At 52.4% G+C, this 20,839-nt stretch overlaps 1 protein-coding gene across 5 annotated transcripts in view; it reads left to right on the top strand.

Annotated features, from left to right (window-relative positions):
* CNGB1 (cyclic nucleotide gated channel subunit beta 1) overlaps nt 1-20,839 on the top strand; it is a 104,557-nt gene that overhangs the window by 8,564 nt on the left and 75,154 nt on the right. For 2 of the 5 annotated variants that reach the window (XM_078358349.1, XM_035281845.3), the window contains exons 1-12: nt 2,152-2,220; nt 6,537-6,802; nt 8,947-9,004; nt 9,283-9,355; nt 10,189-10,279; nt 10,384-10,414; nt 10,655-10,700; nt 12,768-12,843; nt 13,077-13,125; nt 13,535-13,724; nt 15,750-15,825; nt 16,912-16,948. In XM_078358349.1, coding sequence (XP_078214475.1) covers nt 6,545-6,802; nt 8,947-9,004; nt 9,283-9,355; nt 10,189-10,279; nt 10,384-10,414; nt 10,655-10,700; nt 12,768-12,843; nt 13,077-13,125; nt 13,535-13,724; nt 15,750-15,825; nt 16,912-16,948 — 985 coding nt within the window. In that variant the 5' untranslated portion in view covers nt 2,152-2,220; nt 6,537-6,544. Of the gene's footprint in view, nt 1-2,151; nt 2,221-6,536; nt 6,803-8,946; nt 9,005-9,282; nt 9,356-10,188; nt 10,280-10,383; nt 10,415-10,654; nt 10,701-12,767; nt 12,844-13,076; nt 13,126-13,534; nt 13,725-15,749; nt 15,826-16,911; nt 16,949-18,890; nt 19,896-20,839 lie in introns of those variants that run through there. The other 3 variants (XM_078358350.1, XM_035281848.3, XM_035281846.3) reach the window with 3 other exon arrangements.

Raw genomic sequence — 20,839 nt, 5'->3', positions numbered from 1 at the left:
GGGTTTCGCCATGTTGGCCAGGCTGGTCTCGAACTCCTGACCTCAAGTGATCCACCTGCCTTGCCCTCCCAAAGTACTAGGATTATAGGCATGAACCACTGCGCCCAGCCTCTCTCCCACATCTTAACAAAGTAGTGCTCATGGTTTTTCCCCCAAAATTCTTCCTCCAAACTTCTAGCCCCAGGTTTCTTCTTTTCAGTACCTGTGTAAACCAGCCACCCAGTTGCCCAGGATGAGCCCCTTGATGCCCCCTTTTCCCTCTCCTTTCCCTTCTCCTATCTGTACTCCCACCAGCATAGTCCAAGCCCCGTCACCCCTCCTGTCAGGCTGCATGCAAAGGTGAATGTCACCTGTGTTACTTGCAGGCCCAGGCAGAACAGAAGGGCTCCCTGCTATTCCCTGGGGAGGAGCTCTGGCCCTTGCAGCCTGGCATATTTGTAGGAAGGGTCAGGGAGTACCTTGAGCTTTACCACTGGGGTTTGGCCTTGCTGGCAGAAAGAACTTTGTTCTGCATCACTTGCCTTGTGGAGGTTGGAATATCAGAGGTCTTGAAGCCCAGCACTGGAGGGGAAGCCAGGGGTTATCCAGTCACCAATTGGCTTGTCCCTCCACAGCCTCCAGACCTGTTGCCTGCTTCCACACTTGCCCACTACACAAAGCCACACAGATCATGCCCAGCCCCTGTTCAAAACCATCATCTAAAACTACACTCCTTCCTGTGTCCTAGAGGCCTCACATCTGTCCCCTACCCCCATCAGCCTCATCCCCACCACCCTCCTCTGCACCCACTAAGCTCTGGGACCTCCAGGCTGCATTCTGCTCCTCAAGGCTCATTCCAGCCTTGGAACCTTTCTCCTTGCAGTGTCCTTGGCCTGGAGCACCGTTCACCCAGCTCTTTTCACAGCTGAGTGTTTCTTGCTTTTCATGTCTCAGCTCAAATATACATCTACCTCATCATAGCGACCTACCTACCTGCCCCCACTGCCCTCCGCAGCACACGCCTCTGCCCTGATTGGTTCTTTTACAGCACTTAGCATCATTTGCAATATCTCTTTATTTGTCAGGAATCTCCCGCACCGAAATGTAAGCTCCATGAAGATAGGGCCTACGTCTGTCTTGCTCTGTGTGCCAGGGCTGGCACACTGCCAGGCACAGAGGAAGACATCTAGGCTGGGTGCAGTGGCTCGCATCTGTAATCCCAACACAGTGGGAGGCTGAGGCAGGGGGATTGCTTGTATCCAGCAGTTTGAGACCAGCCTGGGCAACATAGCGAGACCCCTGTCTTTAAAAATAAAAATTAGCCATTAGCCTGGCATGGCAGCTCACATGGGTTACTCAGGAGGCTAAGGTGGTGAGGTGCGAAGATCACTTAAGGCTGAGAGGCTGAGGCTGCAATGAGCCATGATTGCACCACTGCACTTAGCCTGAGTGACAGCGAGAGACTGTACTCCCCCACCCACCCCCCAAGAAAAGGAAAAGAAAGGAAAGGAAAAACTCTAGAAATGGTGCAGATAATTAAGTCAAGTCCTGCCCCTTTGCCAAATATCCCTCAGTGGCATCACACTGAGCGCCCCTTCCTTGGGCCCTGTTCCTTGCACCCTCTCCTCCTAGATCTCTGTATCCCTTCTAGTGTCCAACCTCCGTTCACAGGGCAGGTCAGATGCCCAGTCATCTGCCAGTCCTTGATCCATCCTCCAGGCCCAACCCTGGGACACAGCCTTTCTGGCACCCTGCCCAGAGAAGACCCTAAGCCAGAGAGAGCCTGCCTGAGTCCTGGCCCTGGGGCTGGAGAGTTGGGGTATGCCTCTTGCCACCACTGGGTGGGAATTAACAAGCCCCTGCCACCCTGAGGAGTCTCCAGGCATCGCATGGGAACTTCAGGCTGTCATTCTCCCACCAGCCACTCCGTCTTGGCCAAGGTGTGTGGGAAGTCAGGCTCCTGGTAACCCAGGCAGGTCCCCTGGCAACTCACGGTGCTCCAGACCTGGGCCATGCAGAGGCCCTTCCCTAGGGCCCACATCCTTGATGGACACCGAGAGGTGGTGGGGCTGCTGGTTTCCTGGGCATCAACAGCCTCTTTTCTCCCCCGCCCCCATTCAGCACCTGCTAATCCTTTGCACACGGCCCAGCTACTGCCAATTAATCTTCCTTGTGTCTGAGGGGCCAGCTAGGAGTGGCAGCGAGAAGGCAATTCCTGACTGGCGGCTGGCATCTGAGCAGGTAACTCAGGAGGAGATAGAGACTCAGTGGGACCCCTGAGGGGATCCCCATGTTCTCCCTTGAGCAAGGCATTTAGGCAGGACCAAACTGGCACGGCAGGAAACCTGTGGCTTCCCTCTCTCCTCTGGAGCTCAGACTTTAGCGTGCCTCAGAATTTTCAGGAAAGCTTGTGGAATGCAAATTCCTAGGTCCCTCAGGAGGGCTTGGGGGAACTAGGAATCTGTATTTTCACTAGCTTTCCAGAAGATTCTGAAAATGCTGGTGGGGCACCACCATAGCTCCCTGAGCTGCCACTCATGGGTTCCCCTTCCCACCGGAGCCTCCCTCATCAAAGTGCAGTCAGCAGGGACACTCCTCATTTAGGAGGAAAAAGAAACGTGGGGGATGGGGAGGCTTTGTTAGTCTTTTCCAGAAGGTTTAGAAATGCAAGGCAGAATTGCTGCCCACTGGGAAGGGTCTGCAGGCCTGGCCCGTAGAAGAGGCTGACACTCGGTAAATGCCACGACCTCCTGGGAATAGCTGTTGGGCACCTGGAATCGGGCAGACCGGAGTGTAAACTCGGCTCAGCCACTGCTGGCTGTGCTGCTTCGGGCGATTTTGTTGACCTTTCTGTACTCCATAAGGAAAATTCTTATTTTACTGAGTGTGAGGGCGGGGTGTGGTGGTGAGGATGAGGATGACTTTGATTGTGGGTAGAATGCACTTAGCTCAGCCCTGGCTCTCAGGGCTGCCTGGGGTTGGCTGGGGTCAGTGAAATCTGCCATCCCAACATGTGAGCTCCAGCAGCCCCCACCTGGGAAGACATTGTGTTGGCGCCCCCACTTTCAGGGAAATGGAAGACCAGAGGGGTCATGTCAGGCCCAAGTGCACTTTTTGGGAGGCTGAGCCGGGGAATCTGACACTCAGAGCTCCGTTCCCACCAGGGCTTCTCATGGGAGAGACTGGGCTGCGGATGCCAGAGCAGGAACAGAGATCAGGGCTGTGAGTAGAAGGCAGGCAGCACAGCCACAGGCTCTGGGGAGCTGGGCTCGGGGGCAAGAATCCTGGGCCTGGGCTGGCCTCTTCAGCTGGGGCCAGACTCCTTGGAAGAGAGGGGCATACAGACACTCTGCTGATGCCTGGGTTGCTCATGGCTGGGAGAGGGGTGGGGCACACTCACGTGGGGCAAGGGCACATCCAGGGGTAGGAGTTAGCACACTGATGGCCAGGCCCTCCTACAGGAGTTCGGTCATAAGGGCTGGGGCTCCCCATTCCACAAAGAGAAATCAACCGGAAACAACCTGTATAAGGTAGGACTGAAATAACACAGTAAACCATGAAAAAAGGTTTACCGGGCCTTGTATCTTTCTCTTTCTTTTTAAAAAATATAGCACTAGAAGCATTTTATTTTATTTTTGAGACTGTCTAGCTCTGTCATTTAGGCTGGAGGGCAATGGCTCGACCTTGGCTAACTGCAATCTACACATTTTGGGCTCCAGTGATTCTTGTGCCTCAGCCTCCCGAGTAACTGGCACTACAGGTGTGTGCTGCTATGCTGGGCTGATTTTTAAATTTTTGGTAGAGACAGGATTTTATCATGTTTCCCAGGGTGGTCTTGAACTCCTGAGCTCAAGCGATCTACCTGACTTGGCCTCCTAAAGGGTGTTTTTACAGGTGTGAGCCACCGTGCCTGGTCTTATTATTATTATTTTTTTAGAAGGAGTCTCACTCTGTTGCCCAGGCTGGAGTGCAGTGGTATGATCTTGACTCACTGCAACCTCTGCCTCCTGGGTTCAAGTGATTGTCCTGCCTCAGCCTGCGGAGTAGCTGGGATTACAAGTACATACCACCAGACCCAGCTAATTTTTTTAATGTTTTGTAGAAATGGGGTTTCACCATATGGTTGACTAGGCTAGTCTCGAACTCCTGACCTCAGGTGACCCTCCTGCCTTGGCCTTCCAAAGTGTGGGTGTACAGGTGTGAGTGACCACACCAGGCCCGTTTTTTTTTCTCCTTTTTTGAGACAGGATCTTGCTTTGCCTTCCAGGCAGAGGTGCAGTGGTGTGATCACTGGAGCCTCGACCCCCTGACTCAGCTTCCTGAGTAGCTGGGACTACAGGTGCACACCACCGCACCAGGCTTTTTTTTTTCTTTTTAAATAGAGACAGGGGCTTGCTATGTTGGCCAAGAAGTTCTTGAACTCGTGAACTCAAGTGACCCTCCCATCTTGGCCTCCCAAAGTGCTAGGATAACAGGCATGAGCCACTGCACCCAGGCTATTTAATCTTAAAAATTAAAAAATTATGAACATAGGTTAATTTTATCTTAAATTTTCCACTCCCATATTACTCATAATGAATATTTTTACTTATAATGAGATTACACAGTACATGATATTACACAATTAGTGTTTTTATTTGATATCATGTGATAGGCGTAGCCAACATTTATTTATTTATTTATTTATTTTTGAGACAGAGTCTCGCTGCAACACCCAGGCTGGAGTGCAGTGGCCTGATCTCGGCTCATTGCAATCTCTGCCTCCCGGGTTTAAGCAGTTCTCTGCCTCAGCCTCCCGAGTAGCTGGTATTATAGGCATGTGCCACCATGCCTGGCTAATTTTTGTATTTTTAGTAGAGACGGGGTTTCACTATCGTGGCCAGGCTGGTCTTGAACTCCTGACCTTGTGATCCACCCTCCTCAGCTTCCCAAAGTGCTGGGATTACAGGTGTGAGCCACTGTGCCCGGCCCCATAGCCAACATTTATTAAGCCCTTGGCATATGCCAGTCACTGTTCTGAGAATGTTACACTTATTGTTATTGAGACAACATCTCACTCTGTCACCTGGGCTGGAGTGCAGTGGCACCGTCTTGACTCACTGCAATTTCCGCCTCCTGGATTCAAGCAATTCTCATGTCTCAGCCTCCAGAGTCGCTTGGATTACAGGAACTCGCCACCATGCCCAGCTAATTTTTGTATTTTTAGTAGAAATGGGGTTTCCCCATGTTGGCCAGGCTGGTCTGGAACTCCTGACCACAAGTGATCCACCTGCCTCAGCCTCCCAAAGTGCTGGGATTACAGGTGTGAGCTACCGCTCATGGTCTGAGTATGTTACACTTATCAATTCATTTTATCCTCACAATTAATCCATGAGGTAGGCACTATGTATATCCCTATTTTGCAGACAAGCAAACTGAGGCACAGAGACATTAACTGATCTGCTCATGACTTCAGAGCATGCACGTCTTGTTAGCTCAGAGTGCCTCTTTCTTTTTCATGCCCCCACAATATTCCATTATTGAATATATTGTAACTTTTTTAATACATGCCCCTTTTAGAGACAAACATTTAGGCACACGTAGGTACTTTCCAACAGCCAGTCTCCTCTTGGTGAATATTTGGGTGTTTTTCATCTTTTGCTATAACACTGTTGCAACCAGCTTCTTTGTACACATATATTTATGGCCTTGAGTAATTCTATAAGGTAAATACCTAGAGATATAATTGCAGAAATATATATATATACACACACACACATACATCTGTGTGTATATATGTAATATACATGTGTATTTGCATATAACATATATACATGTATGTACATATTATATATTTTTCGAGACTGGATCTCACTCTGTCATGCAGGCTGGAGTACAGTTTGCAGTTACATCATGACTTACTGCTGCCTCAACCTCCTAAGCTCAAGCGATCCTCCCACCTCAGCCTCCTGAGTAGCTGGGACTACAGGAGTGAACCACTACACCTGGTTAATTTTTAAAATATTCTATAGAGATGGGGGGGATCTCGCTGTCTTGTCCAGGCTGGTCTCAGACTCCTGGGTTCAAGTGATTGGCTCATCTCAGCCTCCCAAATTGCTGGGATTACAGGCGTGAGCCACCGCACCAAGCCGAATTTTTGTTTGTTTTTTGTTTTTGAGACAGAGTCTTGCTCTTGTCACCCAGGCTGCAGTGCAATGGCATGATCTCAACTCACTGCAACCTCTGCCTCCTGGGTTCAAGCGATTCTCCTGCCTCAGCCTCCTGAGTAGCTGGGATTACAGAAGCCTGCCACCACATCTGGCTAATTTTTGTATTTTTAGTAGAGACATGGTTTTGCCATGTTGGCCATGCTGGTCTTGAACTCCTGACCATGTGATCCTCTCGCCTGAGTTTCCCAAAGTGCTGGGATTTTAGGTGTGAGCCACCATGCCCAGCCAGCTGAAATATTTTTAAAGTTGATGAAGGAAAAGGAAATGTGCAGCTCACAAGAGTGGCCCATAAACAGCGGGAGCAACTGTGAGTGCTCCAGGGAGGATCACAGACTCTGTCCTTTACAGGCATCAGGATGTTGGGCTGGGTCCAGAGGGTGCTGCCTCAGCCCCCAGAGACCCCTCGGAAGACCAAGATGCAGGAGGAAGAGAAAGTGGAACCCGAGCCAGTGCTGGAGGCGGAGGTGGAACCAGAGCCGAACCCCGAGGAGGCCGAGACAGAGTCCGAGTCCATGGTGAGAGGTGGAGGGGGAGGAGGGGCAGGCCCGCCTCGCTGCTCGGGGTCTTCCCAGTTTGGGCCAGTTGCTCTCCAGGGACCTTCTACAGCAGAAAAGGTGGGTGCCAGAAGGAAAAGTGAGGGGCACAGGGTCCCACACTTGTTCAAATTAGAAAACTCAGGTTCAGACGGTGGATTGGGCTTGCTCAAGGCTAACATTTTCTGTAAAAGGCTAAATAGTAAATGTTTTAGGCGTTGTGGGTGATGCTATTTCTGTTAATTACTCAACTCTGCCATTATAGTGTGAAAACAGCTATAGGTAATGCATGAATGAATGAGCATAGCTGGGTTCCAATAAAATTTTATTTATGAAAACAAGCAACAGCCCGGATTTGGCTCTCAGGCCATATTTTGCCAGCCTCTAGCATTCGTAACAGAGGAACTCACAGGAGCCAGTGCATGAACTGATGATTGCTAGTCCATCACGATTAAGCAGCTTGCACCAGAATGTGAATCTACTATGTAGCTGAGTACATGGATTAGTTTAGTTGCTATTTGTTTTGTACCAAGACTTTCTCACTGAAGGAAGCAGCGCATTGATAAACATTCTGGTGCAAACTGCTTAATCATCACGGACCGTTACTAGTTTGCAGACTGGCACTGGTCCACGCACCACACTTTCTCCAGAAACTTTTCTCCAGAACTTTTCCTTTGGGCAAACCACAACTTACCAGTTCTGCAACCTATCCGTTCAGGAGCTGGATGACCACTAATTCAGCAGCTCAATTCGACAGATTTCATTTAGCTTCTGATTGATGCCAGGGCCTGTGCTCAGTGCTGAAAGCACAAAGATGAATAGGCATTGCCCCGAGGGGGTCAGCAGACAAGAACCCAGCCAGTTCATTCTGCCGAGAGACGCAGGTGGGGAGAGGGGAACAGGGTGAGCTCCAATACTGGCCCCACCTGTAACCTTCTTGGGGAGCCAAATAAGCATGTCAGACCAAACCATGGGAGCTCAGAAGAGGGAGAGTCATCTTAACTTTGGAGATTGGAGGCTAGTGGGGGAGAGCTTCTTAGACTCAGAGGGTGGGTCAGAATTTTATCCCAGGGAGATGGAGAGGCGAGGTCATCACTAGAGAAGTGCAGGGTGTGTTTAGGAAACAGGGTGTGTTGTATGTGCATGCATATACATCTAGATCCATGTGTGTGTGTAGTGTGCCCTTGGTATGTTGGTGTGTGTACATGTGTATTTGCAAATTGGGTGTGCATGTCAATGTATGTGAACATGCATATGTATGTGAATGCATGTGTATGTGTTTGCACATATGTTTATGTATGTGTGTATATGTATTAGTATGTCTGTGATTCCATGTGCTCCTGTGACATGCTAGTTGTATATGTGTATGTATGTGTATACATATTTCTGAGTGAGTGTACTCATGTATTTCTATGTGTATGCACATTTGAGCATCTGTGAATGTGTCATGTGTAGGTGTATGTACACATATTTGCCTGTCTCCACATATGTATATATACACATTTTGTGTCTGTGCATGTATATTTTGATGCAGAAATCTGTGTGTGCAAATATGCACATGTGTGTGACTGAGCATGTATGTATACACATATTTCTGCACCTGTATACATATGCAATATATCTATGCATATGTGCATGTTGTGTGTCTGTCCATGGGCAGGCACAGGCATGTGTGTGTCTGCCTGCCTGCATGCATGTCTATGCATGTTTGCATACGACTGCATGCACATATAGGTGTGTTGGGGCATGTATGCATATGCATGCTCAAACATACGTGTACATATGTTTTTGTCTGTATGTGTGTGCATGCACTTATTTTTGTGTTTGTGCATGTGTGTATATGTGCATACATATGTATGTGTATATATGCTCATATTATGTCTGTTTATGTATGCATGTGCATGAGAGTGAGTATGCACATATTTATGTGTGCACATGTGTGTTTGTACATACACATCTGTGAACATGGTAGCAAGAGGCATGACTGCAGAGGCAGGTGAGAGGCAGATGGCAGAGGCCAAACTCTACCTGGCTACTAGGGAGGAATGGAAAGTCTGGGCCAGAAGGAGAAGGTAAGGCCACCAGATTTACAGGGATGATCCTGAGAAGAGAGTCATTCAGTCTTTTGTGGGGCAGGAATCCTTTGAGGGAGAATCAGGGGCTGCACCTGTCCAAACCAGGCTGATCTCAGCTAGGGTTTATCTTGTCCTGTTCAAACCCTCTAGCCCCCGGAAGAGTCATTCAAGGAGGAGGAAATGGCTGTGGCGCACCCAAATCCTCAGGGTGAGTGCAGAAGCTTGGCTGGTAGGGTGGGGGGGCACATTCTCCCCTGGGAGTTTCGCAAAGCCCACAAGGCTGGCTTACCCATTTCACAGATGAGGAAACTGGGGCTCAGAGAAGCTAAGGGTGGGCTCCTGGAGACTTCAGCTGAGCTGAGCTGGAGCCTGGCTTTCTGACCTCGGGTGGGGGGGCTCCCTCCTCTCCCCTGACTTGATCTCAAGCAAAGTAGAAATGGGTCTCTCTGAGGTCTCAGGTCTGAAGGATGAGGGATTCTTTTCCAGAGACCAAGGAGGCTGCCCTTACTTCCACCATATCCGTCCAGGCCCAGGGCGCTGATTTTTCAGAAATGAGCAGGTACTGCACCACCCTCCCCTCTCTTCAGGGCCAGCCCACCCCCCCCCACCCAACTCCACTCCCAGCTAGGGAGCCCTGGGAATTGGGGTAGGGATGGGCACTGAGCTCAGCTCTGCCGTCATTCTGGGCAAAGCACTGGGACATCCTGGGAATTGGCTGAAGTGAGATTCAGGTGGAGGGTGCGTTCTCCTGGGCCACATGAGCAATGTGATCAAGAGAAACTGGGTCAGAGCTGCATAATGAGCTCCCCTGTCCAGGGGGCTGGACGTTTCTCAGTGCTCTGGTGAGCCACAGGTCCAAAGGGGTCAGAGCTTCTGCTTTTCCCAGAGAAGCCAGAAATCCAGGCTTTTGCATGGAATCTCCCAGTTGACTGATACTTTTCAGACCCATGATGCTTGGAACCTGAGCATGGCTGGGGCTGGGCTGACCTCAGGCAGGGAGGCCGTGACCTTCACGTTCAGGCTGCTTAGCCTCTGCCATAGCATACACCGCAGCAAACCTTGGCCCTTCTGGAGCATGATGCGTGCTCAGAGCAGGACAGTGGGGGAGGCAGGAAGAGAGGAAAGTCAGCTGCTCCGCCCTAAGCATCCCATGGGGGTGGGCTCCAAATGGCACCCGGTCTGCCTGGCCTCATGAAGAAGCATCAGCATCCCTCATTTTTTAAAGAAGATCATGGAGTTTCTGGGGGAGGTGATGTGTCTGAAGTCTCAGAGTGGGGAGACGGTGGTTTAGGATTCAAGCCAAGTTCTTTAGGACACTGGACTGCCCTTGGGCCAGTGGGGAGCTAGAGCTAGGGGAAGTTGAGGCTGGGTTGGTGTCTCTATCTATCACAGTCCCAGCCGCAGAGTGCTGAGCTGGCTCATGAAGGGCATGGAGAAGGTGGTCCCGCAGCCTGTCCACAGCGCCAGGGAGGACCCGGCTCAGGTACTGCTAGGGCTGGAGGCTGAAGGGGCCGGGTCAGGGAGGGGCTGTGGGGAGGAGGCTGCCCTTGGGCTCCCTGCCAATATCTGTCTGTCTGTCCTTGGCAGATCCTGGGTCATGGCAGCACTGGGGACACAGGTAAGACCAAGGGGCAGGATGGCTTTTCAGCAGCGGGGCTAAGGGGCTACAGGGCTACGAGGCTGCTGGGATGGGCCCCACCCCTGGGGAGCCTCTGCCCAGGCCGGAGCATCTCATCTGACTGACCCTGCGTTTGAACCTGCGGTTGAGTTGGGCTCTCGGTGCCCACTCCAGGCTGCCCAGGGGGCTGGGGCAGGTCTCCTGCTGCTGACTGCCTTTCTGTATTTTTTGACCCTGCAGGGTGCACAGAGGAACCCAATAAGGCCCTCGAGGCCCAGGACACTAGGTGAGTCCCTGTCCCTGAGTGTCACTGTTGTATGTGTGTGGTGGGAGGAACAGGGCCTTGGGTTCAAGAGCAGGATCTGTTACCACCTCAGGGGGTGACCTTGGATGTGCCCCTGTCTCCTCTGGGCCTGTTTCCTGCCATAGGATGGGGACAGTGGACCATGTGCTGCTCATGGTTTGTGGTGGGAGGTTCCTGGGTGCTCCCAGGGGTGAGTGGGAGGTCCCTGGGTGGGGCCACCCTCCGAGAATAGGGAGGGGCAGGGATGAGCTCCTCACAGGTGGGCTTCATGTAGGTGGGCTCTGTGTGGAAACTGGAAACAGGGCTTGGACCACTGTGGAGGACATCAGGGGGCCCAGGCTGGCCTCAGCATCCGACTCCTCAGAGCTGACTCGGGGAGGGGTAGCTGCCCCATCAGTAAGGGTGGCAGGCTGGTGGGGGGACTATGGCAAAGAGGGGAGGTAGGGAGCCCCGAGAAGGGGCCCTGGTCAGTTTCAGCTGCTTCTGTCTTGCAGCCTGTAGGGCTTGTGTGGCCAGATTCCCCAGGTTTTCTAGAGAAGCTAGAAATCTAGCTTTTTATGTAAAACCCTACATTTTTAGTCGAGAAGTTTTCAGTACACTGTAGACCCCCCAAAGTAAGTCTGAAGTTTCCAGTTTGTAATTTCTTTTTCATTTCTTTCTTTCTTTTTAACTTTTTGTTTTTGAGATGGAGTTTCACTCTTGTTACCCAGGCTGGAGTGCAATGGCACAATCTTGGCTCACCGCAACCTCTGCCTCCTGGGTTCAAGCAATTTTCCTGCCTCAGCCTCCCAAGTAGCTGGGACTACAGATACGTGCCACCATGCCCAGCTAATTTCTGTATTTTCAGTAGAGACGGGAGTGCAGTGGCATGATCTCTGCTCACTGCAACCTTTGCCTCCTGGGTTCAAGCGATTCCCCTGCCTCAGCTTTCCAAGTGGCTGGGACTACAGGCACATACCACCACACCCAGCTAATTTTTTGTATTTTAGTAGAGACAGGGTTTCACCATGTTGGCCATGCTGGTCTTGATCTCCTGACCTCATGATCCACCCGCCTCAGCCTCCCAAAGTGCAGGGATTACAGGCATGAGCCACCGCACCTGGCTCAGTTTGTAATTTCTGCTGGAAATACAGTCATGGATTCATCTCCATTCATCCTATTCATTCATTCCTTCACCCATTCATTCATTAGACTGTTGGCTCCTTGAGGACAGGGACTTTTGTCCTGGTCACTGATGAACCCTTGGTGCCCAGCACAGCACCTGCCACAGAATGAGGACACAGCACACATGGAACAAATGAATTCATGAATGAATACACATATATACATAATGACACACTCCATCCATCCATTCATTCCTTGCTGCAGCTCTCTCTCTGTGTCTTTTGGCCCTCTACTTCCTTCTGAGACATACTCAGCTGATTCCTGGGACCATTAGCGCAATTTAGGAGGAGGGCGCCTAGAAGACTCACCAACCTTCTTTTTGGCCATACTTAGGGGGACCGGTTGTCCTGGGAACATGGCGCTTCTCTGAAGAGTGGGGGTTCCTGGAGACCAGATGGATTTGGGATCCAATGCTTGACTTTGGGACCAGCCAATAATTGTGGGGCCCAGGGCAAATGCAGATGTAGGCCCCTTAAAAAAATGTAAACTGTTTTCAGACTGTGACAGCAGGCTATGTAACCAAAAACAGGTTATTTGAAGGATAAGGCCTTGAGTGATGACACAGGTCACACTCCCGTGCAGCCAGCCCTGTCTGTCCCAGCACAGGGAGTCCCAGGGCTGCACTCACTCAGGTCCTCAAGCCCCTCAAGGGCTCCTGCCCCTCCCCTGCTGCCCCAGGTTCCAGAGCCTGGTCCAGCCCTGGCTTGGAATTGAAGGCTGGCAGGATATTCCTGCCCTCTTGGAGGCTTTGAGAATTTCCAGGGCAAGGTGCCCATTGTGCGGACTGGGGTGCAGGGCGTGGAGACCGTGCCCCGAGGTGGGCTGTTAGGTAGTGCGCTGGCCCATTCCCTCAGGGTGCTTTGCTGACCACCGGCCCCTCCGCAGGCCTGGGCCTCGGCTGCTGCTGTGGCTGGAGCGGAATCTGGAGAGAGTGCTGCCTCAGCCCCCTAGATCCTCCGAGGTGAGCCAAGGAAGGGAGGGGCAGGGAGTTGAGTACTTGGGGGGCTTCTGGGGCCCCAGAAGGGCCTGCCTCCTCCTGCAGGCTGTCCCCACCCCACAGGAACTCAGGAGGGGGTTATGCCCCCCTTGGAGAGTTCTTGATGGGGGGGAGTGACTGTGAGAGGGGGAGTGGGGGTGGGGGGAGCACATAGAGCTTGCTATGGCCCATGACCTTGAACCCTGTTTGGCACCCAGGTCTGGAGAGAGGAGCCTGAAAGTGCCACAGGTGCCGCGTCGGACCCAGGTACAGGGTGGGGAGCTCAGGAGGGGCTTCCTGGGATGGTCATGGGCTGGGCTCCAGGGTTAACTGGGCCCTGGAGGATCCCCTGGAGTCCCTTAGCCCCCACCCAGGCGAGGACAGGATTCAGGGCTTGCCAGGAGCAGGCTGTTGTGGGGAACACCAGATTCCCCTCCCCAGTCCAGGATGGGAAGCCAGAGTCTCGGAACAGACTTGTGAGGTCTTGGACAAGTCCCTTCTCCTTCCTGGGTCTCAGTTCCCATGTCTTTCTGGTCTCTTTGAGGGTAGGGATGGGTGGGGTGATCCCAAAAATCTCCCCAGTCAGTTAGTACCTTGAATCTGGCCTCTGTGCCCTTGTGAGGTCAGAGGAAGCCCCGTTGCAACATCTCTAGCTCCTGCTTTCCCTGCTGCTTAGCGCCTCCAGGACGCCCCCAGGAAACGGGGCCCAAGCTGCAGGCCCAGGAGATCCCCTCCCTGCCCACACCAAGCCCCCTGAAGCCCAAGGAGGAACCCAAGGAGGAACCCAAGAAGGTGCTGGCTCCAGAGCCCCAGCCTGGCTCCCAGGCCCAGGCCTCCTCCCTCCCTCCACAAAGAGACCCTGCCAGGTGAGCCACCCTTAATGCGCTACCGGGGAGCAGGGTGAGTACCTTGTCCCTGCCCAACACCCAGCCTCCACAAAACCTGGAAGAAAATTCAACCGGACGTGTGCAGGCCCCTTCCCAAGGCGCCACATCGGCCTCATGCTCTTTCCCACATTTCTATGCTTTCAAAGCTTTCAAGCTTTGGATACTTTTTTTTCTTCAACACACACCTGACAGGAGCGAACTATGATACTCTTCTACGTTTTGCTTTTTTTGTTTTTTTTGAGACAAAGTCTTGCTCTGTCTCCCAGGCTGGAGTACAGTGGCGCAATCTCTGCTCACTGCAACCTCTGCCTCCAGGTTCAAGCGATTATCCTGCCTCATCCTCCTGAGTAGACTGGGAGTACACCTGCGGGCCACCCCACCCGGCTAACTTTTGTATTTTTAAAAGAGACAGGTTTTCACCATATTGGCCAGGCTGGTCTTGAACTCCTGACCTCAAATGATCTGACCGCCTCGGCACCCCAAAGTACTGGGATAACAGGCATGAGCCACCCTTCCTGGCCTGCTTTTCTTTTACTTTTCTTTTTTTTCTTAACCCGAAAAATGTGTCTTAGAGGTGGGTTTATTCGTACAGGTCTTACTGCATTCTTCCTTTAAAGCTGCACGCATTCCCTTAAATGGATGCACCAGTTTTTATTTAACTGCTCAGTGGACATTCACATTTGTTTCCACTCTTGCCACAATCAATAGCCCATGCGTGCCTCCTTGGGTTCACGCACAAGTAAATCTGGAGGATAAATCAGTGGAAATGGAGTTTCTGGGCCAAAGGAAACATGTATTTAAAATGGGATACAGAGGCTGGGCACAGTGGCTCATGCCTGTAATCCCAGCAGTTTGGGAGGCCAAGGTGGGCAGATCACATGAGGTCGGGAGTTGGAGACCAGCCTGGTCAACATGATGAAACCCCGTCTCTACTAAAAATACAAAAAATTAGCTGGGCGTGGTGACACGTGCCTGTAATATCAGCTACTTAGGAAGCTGAGGCAGGAGAATTGCTTGAACCCAGAGGTGGATTGCAGTGAGTTGAGATCATGCCACTCACGCCACTGCACTCCAGCTTGGGCAACAAGAGTGAAACTCTGTCTTAAAAAATGAATAAACAAATAAAATGGGATACAGGCTGCATGCAGTGGCTCATGCCTGTAATTCCAGTACTGTGGGAAGCTGTGGAGGCAGGAGTTTGAGCCCAGCCTGGGCAGCATAGCAATACTCCATCTCTACAAAAAATTAAAAAAAAATAGCTGGGCATGGTGGCATGTGTCTATAGTCCCAGCTACTCAGGAGGCTGAGACAGGAGTGAGCTATGATCACACTAGCTTGGGCCACCAATTCAAACAAGAAAGAAGGAAGAAAAAAGAAGGGAAGGAAGAAAAGAGAGAAGGAAATCAGGACAGGTGTCCTGTGTGAGATGCCCAAAATGCACCCACTTCTAGGGGCGGGTGGGAAGGTGGGGGAAGCCTGAGCTGTCTGTGGGCCTGAACAGCAGCCAGAGGCTCACTTAGGAAGGGTGGAGAGCGGGGAAAATGGTCTTCAGGGCTGGAGACCTGGGCTCCTGGCTCCTGGCAGGCTCTGCCTTTTGGCAGGCTTGATTTTTGTTTTGTTTTGTTTTGTTTTTGACACAGAGTCTTGTTCTGTCACCAGGTTAGAGTGCGGTGGTGTGATCTCAGTTCAGCTCACTGTGATCTCCACCTCCCAGGTTCAAGTGATTCTCTTGCCTCAGCCTCCGGAGTAGCTGGGACTACAGGCGCGCGCCACCATGCCCAGCTAATATTTTGTATTTTTAGTAGAGACATGTTGGCCAGGATGGTCTTGATCTCTTGACCTTGTGATCCGCCAGCTTTGACCTCCCAAAATGCTGAGATTACAGGCGTGAGCCACTGCGCTCAGCTGATAGGCTTGTTTTCTGCCTTGGAAATGAGCTGCCTCCAGCCTCAGTATCCCCATGAGCCTTCCCACTGGACACAGTACGCTCTCTCTTACCTATAGGCTGGTGGCATGGGTCCTGCACAGGCTGGAGATGGCCTTGCCGCAGCCAGTGCTACATGGGAAAACAGGGGAACAGGTCAGTGCTGGGCACATGGAGTGGGGGCCTGGTGGTGGTGGGAGGGGTCTTGGGAACTCAGGTAAGGAGGAGGATAGTTGGCCTGTGTCCCTGGGGTATGAAGGCACAGCAGGAAGAAGGGACCCTGTAGCAGGAGCCCAGCTTCCCCAGCCTTCCTGTCTGCATGGCCCATGTTCAGTATCCATACTATCTGAGGCACGGTGGCCACAGGGCTGAGATGTGCTGGCCCAGCCATGCCTGCCAGGAGTTTAGTCAGTGGGGGAGGCACTTCCATGGGGGAGCAGAGAGGACATGGGGCGCAGAGGTGGAGACTCCTGGGAGCATCAGGGAAGGCTTCGGGAGAGTGGAGGTAGCCTCCAAACATGTGCAAAGGTTCAGAGATGAGAGATCCCCAGATTCCAGGAAGAAGTGAGGCTCACAGGAGCCGGCAGGCCCTGTGTGCTTTCCTGATATAGGGCTCCAACATGCCCGGCCGGCTCCAACATGAGTGGCCGGGCTCTGTCACTCCTACCTCTCCCTCCCCAAGAACCAGGAACCTGGCCCTTGTTTTCTTGGCTGCAATTGGATGTCTTTCTAGAAGCACCTGGAACTGGCTGGCGGGAGGCCTGGTCTCTCTCCCGGCTGTGTGGCCTCGGCCCTGGCCCTCTCAGAACCTCAGTTGTCCCGGTGGAGCAACGGTCAGTTCTTTGTTTACAGAACTCTCTACCGACGTTCTCATACCCAGGGCTGTGAGAAGGCAGGTAAAGGGTTTTGTAAATAAAGCTGTCTAGGCCCCAGAGAAAGGAAGGCCCGGCCAGGTCCTGGGCCTTTGTGCCACTCAAGTGCTCGGCCTGGCTCTGAGCAGGTGGCACTGCTGTGGCTGTCTGGGGTCACCCCCACCTTCCTTCACTTGGGCCAAGGCTCGAGCTCTCAAAGCCCCCTCTCCCATCTCAACTCCTTCCCTGGCCCTGGGCACAGGAGGGACTCTCTTCTCCATTCCATGGGACAACTGAGGCCCAGAGAGGTGGGTCAAGGTCACACACGTGCTGGAAGGGGTGGCTGAAACGGGGAGGCTGGTGAGGATTTTTCCTTTTTCTCTCCATGCAGGAGCCTGACTCCCCTGGGATGTGTAACGTGCAAACCAGTAAGTGACACATGACTAGGTCCCTGTGTGCATGTTAGGCAGGGTTGCTGGATGTCCTTGGGTCTGACTGTATGTGGGCAGGGGGGCTGTCCCTGGCTAGACCTGGACTCATACAGGGCAGTTCAGGTCTCCTAGGCTGGAGCTGAGAGAGCTCTATGCTCTGCAGGCCACACCTCTGGTCAGCCTGGCTGGGTAGCCAGAGCCGGCCCAGAGCCGGCCCAGTGACTGGGGGCCCCTGGAGCCTGGCTTCCAGCTTCTATCCCAAGAAAACAGTCCCAGGGCCAAGTCAGATGAGCTCACCTTCCTATTGGTACTGCCCAGAGAGCTTCTCCCATCCCCTGGCAGCTGGGAAAATGGGTTTGGCCAAGACGAGAGGAGAAGGGTGGGGTCTCCCTGGGGAAACCAGGCTCACAGCCTCAAGTTCCCTTGAGGTGAGGGGTCCTCCTCACCTGCAGCTGGGCTGGGGAGGCATGTGATGCCCTTTATCTTAGCCCTGAGCCAGGAATCTGGGACAAGGACTGAGACCAGGAAGGGGCTGGGGCAGGATCTGTTCTTTCTTCACTTCATGGCCTCCAGAGAGGCATGCAGTGGACAGGCATTCATTCATTCATTCATTCATTCATTCATTCATTCATTCATAGTTAAGGACAGCCTACTATGTGCCAGCCCTGTGATGGGTTTTCATAGTGAGCAGAATTCAGGGGCTGTGGGTGGTGGCATCCTCTGTTCCAGGCCTCAGGGTGTCCCAGGGCTCTGAGCTCTGCCCTGTGTCTGCAAGACTGTGTCCAGCCCCAGCTCCACTAGGCTGATGTGGTCTCCATGAGCGCCCTGAAGCTGGGGGTGGCCGCCATGGCCTGGAGCACACATAGGCCATTGGATTGTGGAGCTCAAGTCTGATGCAGAAACGTGGGGAGCGTTAGGGTTGATGGTAACAATGGCAATGACATGAGGAGGAGAGCTGGCCTGTCTCAGAGCAGGGCATGCTCAGTCTCTCATGCACACTCATGGCCTACCTGGGGTGGCAGAGCAGAGACCCTCATGGCTGCTGGGGCAGGCAGGGGGCAGAGCTCAGAGAACCAAAAGCACCTGCCCCAGGTCACAGAGCAAATCAAGTCCACCTGGCCTGGCAGCAGCAGCTGAAAGAAACCAAAAACATTTCCTTGCGGCAGAGAACCCTCAGGGGTTTGCACCTGAGGATGGAACACCAGAACCCTCTTCTCTTCCCCTCTGGAAGGAGGCAGGATTCCCTGACAGCTGTGGCCAGGGCCTCCCTGCAGTTCCCAGAGCATATGGGTTATGGGTGGACGCTGGGTGGATGCTGAGTGGCCACGGGGGCCGGCTCTTGAGGACAGGGTGGGGAGCTGGCTTGGTTTCATCTTCTAGGGCGGTCGTAACAGATGTGCATACACCAGGCAGCGAGAACAACAGACACTGATTCTACCACAGTTCAGGAGCCAGAAGTCCAGGATCAAGGCCTTAGCAGGGTTGGCTCCTCCTGGGGCTCTGCGCAAGACACGCCTATGCCCCACTCCTTGCTCCTGGTAGCCACTTGCGGTCCTTGGCTTCTGGCTGTCCTCCAGTCCCTGCCTCCATCTCTACACAGATGCCAAGCCCCTGCTCTCGGTTCTTTTATAAGGACATCAGTCATTGGATTTAGGGCCCATCCTAAATCCGGGATGATCTCACTTTGAGATTCTTAACTTAATCACACCCACAAAGAAGCTATTTCCAAATAAGGTCACATTCACAGGTAATGGGGTTAGGACGTCGAATTATCTTTTTGGGAGACACTATTCCACTCACGTCCCAGTTCACGGGGAGACTCTGAGGGGCTGGGGGTTATGTGTCCCCTACCCTCCCCATCCATTCACTCATCCACTCACTCATTCATTCCCTCCGCCTGTCCACCCAGCCACCCACCCTGTCTTCTCCTTTGTTTCAGGGGTGATGGGAGCTGGAGGCCTCTGAAACAAGGGAGAAGGGAATCTGGGAGAGCTCAGATGGACACATGGATGGATGGAAGGAGGAAAGAAGGATGTTCTGAAGAGAAGACCTTCGGGGGGAGGTGGCCACTGACACCCCACCCTATTTCAACAGCGAACCCCTCCCTCTCCACACACTTCCAGGCAGAACAAGGGGAGCCAGACTCACCTGCACCAGACCCAGAGACTTCCAGACCAGAATAAGGAGAAGGCCAGCCATGCTCAGCCTTTGAGATTTAGGCTAGATAGCAGGAGGACTACCCCCAGAGGGCTGTGGAAAAGCCCCATAGCTGGGTGCCGTGGCTCACGCCTGTAATCCCAGCACTTTGGGAGGCTGACACAGGAGGATTGCTTGAGCCCAGAAGTTTGAGACCACTGTGGGCTACACAGTGAGACCCTGTGTCTAAAATAACCCTTTTTTTTGAGGTGGAGTTTCATTCTTGTAGGCCAGGCTGGAGTACAGTGACATGATCTTGGCTCACTGCAACCTCTGCCTCCCGAGTTCAAGTGATTCTCCTGCCTCAGCCTCCTGAGTAGCTGGGACTACAGGCATACACCACTATGCCCAGCTAATTTTTTGTATTGTTAGTAGACACATGGTTTCACCATGTTGGCCACCCTGGTCTTGAACTCCTGACCTCAGGTCATCCACCTGCCTCGGCCTCCCGAAGTGCTGGGATTACAGGTGTGAGCCACCATGCCCAGCCTAAAAAACCCTTTTTTTAATTAATGGAAAAAAAGCCCCATAGGTGGAGGACTCAGTATGGAGCATCTCTTTGAGAGGATGCGTGCACAGCCCCCAGTGTGGTACCTGGCACAGTCAGCACCTCGACAGCATACAGTTTTTCCCAGAGAGGTTTCTCACTAGGCCTGGCCATGCTCTCTCCTTCCAAGGCTTGGGGACACCAGTGAGTAGCAGCAAATATTTTCATTAACATTAAAAGAGCATAAATGAGCACATCAAACCTGTGATTGCATGATATTATTGCTTAGGATAAAGCTAAAAGAAGGGTTTCAGTTTTAAACATGGGCGGACTGAATAGGCCTTGGCTTGGGGTATTGGGTTGCAGGAGGGGAGGAATTAGCCAGGGGTCCTGAGCCAGGGGTCCTGGCTCCCAGCTGGCCTGCATGTGTCTTTGTTTGGGCCATGGAGTAATTTTAAAAATTAGAATCGGTTGCCAACATTTAAAAATCAGGTAGCTTTACATGAAAAGATCTGGCTTCTCTCAGAAACCGGGTAGACCTGGCTGTAATGGGCCCGCACTATGCTTATGAGGAGAGTCTGAGCAGCTGCTGGCGCCTGCAGAAAGGTGGCACCTGCCCCTTCATTTGTATACATCATTGCCCTGGCTGGGCAGGCCTTTGGGATTGAGATCCATGAGGTCTCAAACTGGTGATGAGGTGGGGTGATCCCAGTAGAGCTAATGAAGTGTGGTATACAGAGAGTGGTGAGACTTCGGCTAATCTGGAGCCCAGCGTCCTTCATGTAGAAGATAAAACTAGAGAAACTGGGGCCTGACTTTAGGAGACTAGGCTATAGGCAATGGGGAGCCATTGAAGGTGATTGAGCAGGGGAGTGACTCCAGAAAAATGACTCTGGGGCTGAGCAAGCATTGGAGACAGGGAAAGCAATCAAAGTAGGGCCCCCTCCAAAGCTCCTGGGGCCAACTATGAAGAAGGTCCTACCCCAGACTTTCTGATTCAAGAGTACAGGAAGCTGGGAGTCTGTCTTTTTTTTTTTTTTTTTTTGACGACCAAGCAATGGTTATGGAAGAATCTGCTTTTTTGAGAAGTACCTGCCTCTTCAGATGATTCCGACGATGAGGGAGAGGATGGGACCATACTTTGAGAAACACCCAGTGAGAGGTTAGTGCTTTGGGCCAGGTGAGAAGAGATGTGAGCCTGGACC

Source organism: Callithrix jacchus, chromosome 20, assembly GCF_049354715.1.
Source record: "Callithrix jacchus isolate 240 chromosome 20, calJac240_pri, whole genome shotgun sequence".
NCBI lineage: Eukaryota > Metazoa > Chordata > Mammalia > Primates > Cebidae > Callithrix > Callithrix jacchus.
The sequence above is the reverse complement of the archived record's forward strand: the minus strand, read 5'-3'. Positions and strand labels throughout refer to the sequence as shown.